General features: G+C 42.4%; 1 protein-coding gene across 1 annotated transcript in view; it reads right to left on the bottom strand.

Moving 5' to 3' along the window:
- The window catches only part of OAT (ornithine aminotransferase), a 22,250-nt gene that overhangs the window by 5,640 nt on the left and 7,346 nt on the right, over positions 1–9,264 (bottom strand). The window contains exons 4-8 of the mRNA XM_011930209.1: positions 6,002–6,129; positions 4,354–4,476; positions 3,563–3,691; positions 2,376–2,489; positions 1,493–1,637 (exon numbers count right to left, since the gene is read on the bottom strand). Coding sequence (XP_011785599.1) covers positions 1,493–1,637; positions 2,376–2,489; positions 3,563–3,691; positions 4,354–4,476; positions 6,002–6,129 — 639 coding nt within the window. The remainder of the gene's footprint in view (positions 1–1,492; positions 1,638–2,375; positions 2,490–3,562; positions 3,692–4,353; positions 4,477–6,001; positions 6,130–9,264) is intronic.

The raw sequence follows: 9,264 nt of genomic DNA, 5'->3' as shown, positions 1-9,264 counted from the left end.
TGGTGGCACACGCCTGTAGTCCCAGCTACTCAGGAGGCTGAGGCAGGAGAATCGCTTGAACCCAGGAGTGGATGTCACAGTGAGCCAAGATCACGCCACTGTACTTCAGCCTGGCGACAGACACTCGAGCCCCACAGAGCGAGACTCTGTCTCAAAAAATAAATAAATAAAATAAATAAATAAAATTTTAAAAAAGAAAAAAAGGAACTTGGATATGATACAGATGATTAACTAACATAAAATAGGCAATACTCAAAACCCAGTGAACACTACACATTCTGAAAAGGGACTCGCTTCCTGAGCTCAAGATTTTATGGCAACGATTCTCAACCTGGCTACACATCAGAATCACCTTAAAGGCTATTGCTAATGCCCGTGCCCCACCCCAGATGCGTCAAATCAGAATCCCTGGGGTAAGGCCAGGCTTTGACTCATTTTTTTAAAAAGCTCCCCAGGTCATTCTTTAAGTGCAGCCAAGGTTGGGAGGTTGGAATAGTTGCTTTAAAAGGAAGAGTTATCGGCCGGGCGTGGTGGCTCAACCCTGTAATCCCAGCACTTTGGGAGGCCGAGACGGGCGGATCACGAGGTCAGGAGATCGAGACCATCCTGGCTAACACGGTGAAACCCCGTCTCTACTAAAAATACAAAAATTAGCCAGGCGTGGTGGCATACACCTGTAATCCCAGCTACTTGGGAGGCTGAGGCAGGAGAATCGCTTGAACCAGGGCACTGGAGGTTGCAGTAAGCCGAGATGGCACCATTACACTCCAGCCTGGCGACAGAGAGCAAGACTCCATCTTAAAAAAAAAAAACAAGTGTAGCTGGGCATGGTGGCTCACGCCTGTAATCCCAGCACTTTGGGAGGCCGAGGTAGGCAGATCACGAGGTCAGGAGATCGAGACCACACTGACCAACATGGTGAAACCCCGCCTCTACTAAAAATACAAAAACTACCTGGGCATGATGGCATGTGCCTATAATACCAGCTACTTGGGAGGCTGAGGCAGGAGAATCGCTTGAACCAGGGCACTGGAGGTTGCAGTAAGCCGAGATGGCACCATTACACTCCAGCCTGGCGACAGAGAGCAAGACTCCATCTTAAAAAAAAAAAACAAGTGTAGCTGGGCATGGTGGCTCACGCCTGTAATCCCAGCACTTTGGGAGGCCAAGGCAAGCGGATCACAAGGTCAGGAGTTCGAGATCAGCCTGGCCAATATGGTGAAACCCCGTCTCTATTAAAAATACAAAAATTAGCCAGGCGTGGTGACATGCACCTGTAATCAATCCCAGCTACTCAAGAGGCTGAGGCAGAGAACTGCTTGAACCCAGGAGGCAGAGGCTGCAGTGAGCCAAGATCGCACCACTGCACTCCAGCCTGGAAGACAGAGCAAGACTCCATCTCGAAAAATAAATAAATAAATAAAATAAAATACCAAGTGTATTTTAGGTCTTTCTAAAAAAATTATCTTGAGTGAATGTTTTATCTCCATACCTTTGGTTTCTTTAATAACAATAGCGTTTAACAATCCTTTTCCTCTTACGGCAGTTACAACATCAGAAGGTAGCTTCATGAGTTCATTTCTCAAGATAATGCCCAATTTTTCTGCGTTTTCAGCAAGGTTTTCTTCTTTTAAAACCTACGTTTAAAAAAAATTATATAAATGTTAAGACTGTCCTTTTTTTGTTGTTCTTTGGAGGACAACGGGGACTGTAAGCACAGGAAACACATGACTAAAGACCAGAGGAACTTAACTTCCGTTGCTATTTTTCAAAGCCTGTATTAATTTCTAATTAAACATACACTAGCTCAGAGCCTTGCCTTTGTCACAAATCTATTGCCAATCATTCATGGCAAAATAAGGATTAAAGTTTATTTAATCCAACTCACATACTGTCATTAATTGAATACGTCAATGGAGGAAATGTAATTCTTAAACTGCAATAGTTTCTTCCCCTCCACAAAGATCTATCCTCAGAGATTACATAATAATTGCATGCCTCCAGCAGGCACTTAAAAAAATCAGTCCGAAAACATTATAAATCCACACTTAAAAGAAGACTTGCTTGCTAAGCAAAAAGACGGGGCTGGTAGGTGGGTCACAGTTGAGAGTTCTGTGAGGGCCAGCCAGGGCCGAAGAACCCAAAGCACCAGGTGTCTGCGAACTCAGGAAGCCCACGGAGGAAATCCAGTCTACTAGGCCAAGTTTAAATTACTTTTTGAGAATATCTTGTTCCTAAAATTTTTCCTCTGTACTTCATGTTTTCTAATATCTGGCATTCTTATTGAATGTCTTATTATACCAGTGGGCCCAAATTAAAAATCACTTCGACATTGCTTTAAAGAATAGACACTGTGTGGCTCTATCAGTTTTTACCTCAAGGGCTGCGATGGCCACTCGGCAGCCTAGTGGATTGCCACCGTATGTGGATCCATGCTCCCCTGGTTTAATGGTCAGCATTATGTCATCATCACATAGCACTGCCGACACCTGAAAGACGGTCAATTCACCATGTCATTTCTCAGCACTAAGCATTCTACTAAGCATTCTTATCCCCAGAGTCTTGCTGTCACCCAGGTTGGAGTGCAGTGGCGTGATCTCAGCTCACTGCAATCTCTGCCTCCCGGACTCAAGCAATTCTCCTGCCTCAGCCTCCCAAGTAGCTGGGATTACAGGCGCCCACCACCACACTACACACACAATTTTTTTTTTTTTTTCGTAGTTTTAGTAGAGATGTGGTTTCACCAAGTTGGCCAGGCTGGTCTCGAACTCATGACCTCAGGTGATCTGCCTGCCTCAGCCTCCCAAAGTGCTGGGATTCCAGGCGTGAGCCACTGCACCCGGCCAAGAAGCTGATACTTAATGACTTCAACAAGAGTTTACATCAGCCAGCCTAAAACTACTGGCAACAAACTAAGTCATACCCTAAAACATTACAAATACTTCAGGCACAAATGGCACAAAACAATATACTTTTGCAACTAAAAGAGAAAAGCTATTTCTGCAATGATGTAATTTCACAATTCCTTCCAATGTCGAGATGAAATGCTTTGTTTAAATGCTTAAAAAACAAAGCTGAGCAATTCTTTTTAGCAAAAGTTTTGTCTATTCAGCAAAACCATCTATACTTCAGAGACCTCTGATGCAGTAAAAATTACTGGCTCTGAAAGGCAAACCCAAGACATGAACTACAACAAACATTAATTTTTTCAGTCTCTATGTTCACCAGTCATGGTTTTAAACAATTAGTAATATGCCATGCTTCTGAACACTGGAAAAAAGGACAGGAGTCTACAGGAGTCCTTTGAGGGTAAATTGTTTCCACCCAAATCCAATGTCATAGCAAATTCCAAGGCACACTCAATTCTTCAGGCAATAAGTAAGTGGGTCACACACTGGTACCTTAAATGTTTTTATTACAGATATTCCAAGTGGCCTACAGCACACTTGGTAAAATCAAACCATCTGAAAGGCATTATTGTCACAATCAGCTGATGTATAAATACTTTAGGGGTATATTTTACAACAGTAGGAAATGGAAAGAGGGGGGACATGAAACTTACAGGGTATAAGCCCCCAGAAAGGGCCTTTCCAAGGAGGACTATATCAGGTCTGACATTTTCATAATCAACAGCCAGCCATCTACCAGTTCTGGCCAATCCTGTCTGTATTTCATCAGCAATAAACAGAACCTATTGGGGAAAAAAACTTAACTCCATTAGTGATCATTTTCATTTCCACAGGGAAAATAGCCATCTTTATTTCACTGTCCCCCTACCAACAATAAATGTGTAATTCTGATGTGCCCTCGGATTTGTAAAAACGTTTTAACTACACACACAATTTCAAGGCTATTCTATGAGAATCTTGTAGACTCACCAACTATTTCCTTTGTCAGGCCCCTATCTCCCTAGAGGCCCATTCTGCCCTGCTCTACATAGTGAAAAGGTGCTGATGCAAAGCTGAGGGTTTTGTATGGCTTTTCTGGACATAACTACCCTCTGGGAACAAATTAATTTATTTGTTTATTCCACAAACATTTAATATGTGACAAGAACTCTCAAATGGTAAACAAAATACACTACTATCAGCCCTGGGAGAAAGGAGGAGAGAATACAACAAAGGGCTTGGTGGGGGCTCGCAGTGAAAGGCTCTTAGAGCAGCAAGGAAGGAAACGCTGTTAAGGCCAAATCTGCAGCTCTGCACAGGGCCCAGGACAAGGCCAGAGACAGGAAAAAGTCGTTTCTAAGCACTAGAAAGTACTTAAGCTCTTAGAATGCCATCGCCCTCTAGTGGAAAGTAATTTAAGGGCAGGAGCCCATTAAGTCTTATCACAAACAGCAAACGTGACAACCTGGTGCCTGGTGCAGAGCTCTCGCACTCCCATCAGGTAACCTGGATCCGGAACAACAACGCCTGCTTCACCCTGAATTGGTTCTACCATGAACGCAGCCACATTTGGATCCTGAAGAGCACGCTACAAAAGAAATAGGAATAGGTTTTAATAATCTTCTTTCTACCACACTTGGAAATCTGAAAGCATACACCACACATATTTTCTATGAAGTATGCAAAACAAGTTTTTGCACTAACATAAATTCTGACTTCACAAGAATTTGAAGTGGAAGACTTCAAATTCACTGCCATTCAATTATCAGAAGCTCCAAATACTTCACCTTTAAGTTACACTAGCCTACATTTCCTTTTTTGCCTCATTCTGTTGCCCAGGCTGGAGTATAGCGGCACTAACAGGGCCCACTAAAGTCTCAAACTCCTGGGCTCAAGGTGAACCTCCTGCCTCAGTCTCCCAAGTAGCTGCACACCATGCCCAGCTAATTTTTTATTTATTTTGGCTTTTTTTTTTTTTTGGAGGTGGAGTCTCACTCTGTCACCCAAGCTGAAGTACAGTGGCACGATCTTGGCTTACTGCAGCCTCTGTGTCCTGGGTTCCAGCAATTCTTCTGCCTCAGCCTCCCAAGTAGCTGGGATTACAGGCACGCACCACCATACCTGGCTAATTTTTTTTGTATTTTTAGTGAAGACAGGGTTTCACCATGTTGGCCAGACTGGTCTCAACTCCTGACCTCAAGCAATCTGCCTGCCTTGGCCTCCCAAAGTGCTGGGATTACAGGCATAAGCCACCGTGCCTGACCTTGATTTTTAAATTTTTTTGTGGAGACAGGCTCTCCCTATGCTGCCCAGGCTGGTCTTGAACTCCTAAACACAAGTGCTCCTCCAGCCCTGGCCTCCCAAAGCACTAGGATTACAGGCATGTACCACCATGCCCAACCTGTTTACTAATATATAAATGTAGTATAAATTAAATCTGGCTGGGCACAGCGGTTCATGCCTGTCACCTCAGCACCTCGGGAGGCCAAGGTGGGCAGATCACTTGAAGTCAAGTGTTCAAGACCAGCCTGGCCAACAGGGTGAAACCATGTCTCTAAAGCAAATAGAAAAGTGAGTTGGGTGTGGTGGTGTGTACCTGTGGTCCCAGCTACTTGGGAGGCTGAGGCAGGAGGATTACTTGAACGCAGGAGGTGGAGTTTGCAGTGAGACGAGATTGTGCCACTGCACTTCAGCCTGGGCGATAGAGTGAGACTCTGTCTCAAAAAAAGAAATTAATTACTTAAATTAAATCTAAAGTAAATCGTTTTTTAAAGCCAACTTAAGGCTTTCTTTAAAAGTCTTCCACTTCATAATTTTAAAAAGCTAGCTAAAAACAGAAATTTTACCTAGCAAGTAAGCAGGTATACCCAAATTAACTGTTATGAAGGACACACATCTAAAGTAGCTGGCGGGCTGTACACAATAGATCACAGAACTCAGCTTTCTCTGTGTTGGGAACTAATTGCTCGCTACTGAGAACAAGTCTGAAATTGTGGCCTAACTTAAGTGAGATAAATTTGCATTACTGTCATATAATGTATTTTGAATTCATATATTCAACAGCTTTAATTTCTATTCACAATGAGCTAAGCACCATGACGCTAGTAAAATACCTCCAGTGCAGGCAGATCATTATAGGGAATGATGTCAAATCCCGGCATAAATGGTCCAAAACCATCGTAACTGGTCGCGTCTGTGGAACTGGAGATAGCAGACAACGTCCTACCCCAAAAGTTTCCATCTAGAAAGGAAAAACAAACAGCGATTATTTCAAAGAAACCCAAAATTCAATAAGCACTATCCCCACAAAACACCACAAGAAGTTTGACTCAAAAAATAAATCAAGGGCTTGCTTTAGTGCACCTTCAGTGGGCTTTCAATTGTTAAAACAAAGTCTGATATTAAACACCATGGCTCCTATGACACAAGACCACTAGGTCTGGCCTTGTAATTCCTATTTTAGTCTTTTCTCTCTGCTGAGCCTCTTGACTGGAATATATAGCCCCTGAAGATAGATAACTTACTTTTCTTTCAATAATCCCCAACCCAGTAACAAGCCCTAACAATTGAGGTAATTGAGGTCTTCAATGCATGTTTTCTAGAGAAGGTGCATTTATGATACTGATATGAGAAAGAGAATATCCTTCACAGACAATTAGCAGTTTTCCTTTCAAAACTCCAATATTGCAGGTGAACACCACAATGCATTTCCAATTTCATTTGGAGAAAAGATCTTCAAGCAATTCAAACATGTTTCCATTTTGCCTTCCTTGATATTATAATCCTTTATGATGCTAAATGACAGAGGTTTCCCTTTCTTCTGGAACATTTTTTATCCATTAATAAAGGTGACTGAGAATCTACTATGCGAGGCATTGTTTTAGATGTTGGGGAATAGGCCGGGCATAGTGGCTCACATATGTAATCCCTGCACTTTGGGAGGCCGAGGCGGGCAGATTACCTGACGTCAGGAGTTCAAGACCAGCCTGGCCAACATGGTGAAACCCCATCTCTACTAAATATACAAAAATTAGCCAGGCACAGTGGTGCACACCTGTAGTCCCAGCTACTCAGGAGGCTAAGACATGAGAATCGCTTGAACCCAGGAAGCAGAGGTTGCTGTGAGCCGAGATCGCACCACTGCACTCCAACCTGGGTAATAAAACAAGACTCTATCTCAAAAAATAAAAATAATAATAATAATAAAGATGTGGCCGGGTGCGGTGGCTCAAGCCTGTAATCCCAGCACTTCGGGAGGCCGAGACGGGAGGATCACAAGGTCAGGAGATCGAGACCATCCTGGCTAACTCCGTGAAACCCTGTCTCTACTAAAAAAAATACAAAAAACTAGCCGGGCGAGGTGGCTAGTTTTATAGGGCGCCTATAGTCCCAGCTACTCGGGAGGCTGAGGCAGGAGAATGGCGTGAACCCGAAAGGCGGAGCTTGCAGTGAGCTGAGATCCAGCCACTGCACTCCAGTTTGGGCAACAGAGCAAGACTCTGTCTCAAAAAAAAGAAATAATAATAATAATAATAATAATGATAAAGATGTTGGGGAAGCCAGGTGCGATGGCTCACGCCTATAATCCCAGCACTTCAGGAGGCCGAGGCAGGCAGATCACCTGAGGTCAGGAGTTCAAGACCAGCGTGGCTAATATGGCAAAACTCTGTCTCTACCAAAAATACAAAAATTAGCTGGGCGTGGTAGTGGGCATCTGTAATCCCAGCTACTCAGGAGGCTAAGGCAGGAGAATCGCTTGAACCCTGGAGGCGGAGGTTACAGTCAGCCAAGATTGCGCATTGCACTCCAGACTGCAGACTAGGTGATAAGAGTGAAACTCCATCTCAAAAAAAAAAAAAAAAAAAAAGTTGGGAAACAGATCAGGATCACAACTGGCAAGATTTCTGTCCTCAGGGAGCTTCCTTTCTAGTAGGGAAAAAACACCTAACATAAACCAGTAAAGCAAGTGAGCTGGATAGTTTCAGACAGGGTTAAATTCAAGAAAGACACCATGTAAAATAACAGAAAGGTTGGGAGTTTGTGATGATATCATGAATGTTTTTATCTTCTTACCATCTCTGCCAGCAGCAACTCAATTAATCAGTGCTGGATTATAGTATTTTGGCTTCATCTTGTTTCTAATTACTATTCTTGCAAAGCGTCTTTCACCAGCATCCCTCACCTACAAGTAATCTCTTCTTTTACTTGTCCACAAACAATAGCACACTGATTTTGACTAGGTTTGTTTAAGAAGAAATGCACTGATTAGACCATAAGCCTATTTTCTTTCCCCTGCCTAGCCTCAGGAACCTCATCCTCGGTCACTTACCCTGCCGGTATAAGGGACTTACAGTTAGGGACAGTCTTCCTCTGTCTCTCCACCCCACTGACTCACCAGTTTCTTTCAATACTCAGGTGAAAACATCGTTGCACCCTTTGCTATTAAGAAAGAGACTGGACACAGTCTATAAGAATGAAAGTCACCAGAAACACCATTTGTGTTTGCAAGAGACAGTTATATTGTCCTACAATGAAAGCACAAGATTTTTAAATGGCAAGTTACAGAGTTTTGCAAAGATTTCTTCTTTGGGAATACCAATCTGTCCCCTCAAATACCAATTACCCCTGGCGTTCAGTTGAACTCTGGATTCTATAACATTATGGGGTTTATCATTTAACTGCATGTGTTCACACGACAGAATATTTAATGATTTCAATGATCACAAGAATGAACTTTGACCATTATAGCGACACATCTATACATACCTGTTTTTAAAAAAATAAAGCTTAAAAAACAAGTGAACATCATATAAAGAATCCAACAGTCAAACTACATCTACTCAATTAATTACTAGTCTCCCTAACCAAAATTCACGTTATTCCTTTCAACCAGTCCCAGAAGCCTAACAAGGGCAACTCCAAGCCTCCTCTTTCCAACAGCTTCTAAGAGGAACATGGCATAACAGCACCTCCAATATCAAGATTCAAACCACAGTCTGCATAGGCCATGGCGCCACACTAACTTCACCCAACCCCAGCACCCAACACAAACCCTCCACCAGTAAGACTATCTAATTAACGGGATAACTGCTATAAAGAAAATCTGACCAGGCAAATGAAAGGAATAGGGAGTTCAGAAAGAAAAACCCATACATGAAGAAATAATCTCTAAGAAGAGGAAATCCCTCATTAATTGTTATGAAACATTCAGCAAATACATACCATGTACTAGGCAAAACATATTACAAGTATTTCATCAGTAAATTAAAACAATAAATTATATATATGTTTTTATATATAAAATATATAAATATGTGTGTGTGTGTGTATATACATATATATTTTTTTTTTTTTTAATTTAAATAGAGACAAGGTC

Source organism: Colobus angolensis, unplaced genomic scaffold, assembly GCF_000951035.1.
Source record: "Colobus angolensis palliatus isolate OR3802 unplaced genomic scaffold, Cang.pa_1.0 Scaffold85, whole genome shotgun sequence".
NCBI classification, from domain to species: domain Eukaryota; kingdom Metazoa; phylum Chordata; class Mammalia; order Primates; family Cercopithecidae; genus Colobus; species Colobus angolensis.
The sequence above is the reverse complement of the archived record's forward strand: the minus strand, read 5'-3'. Positions and strand labels throughout refer to the sequence as shown.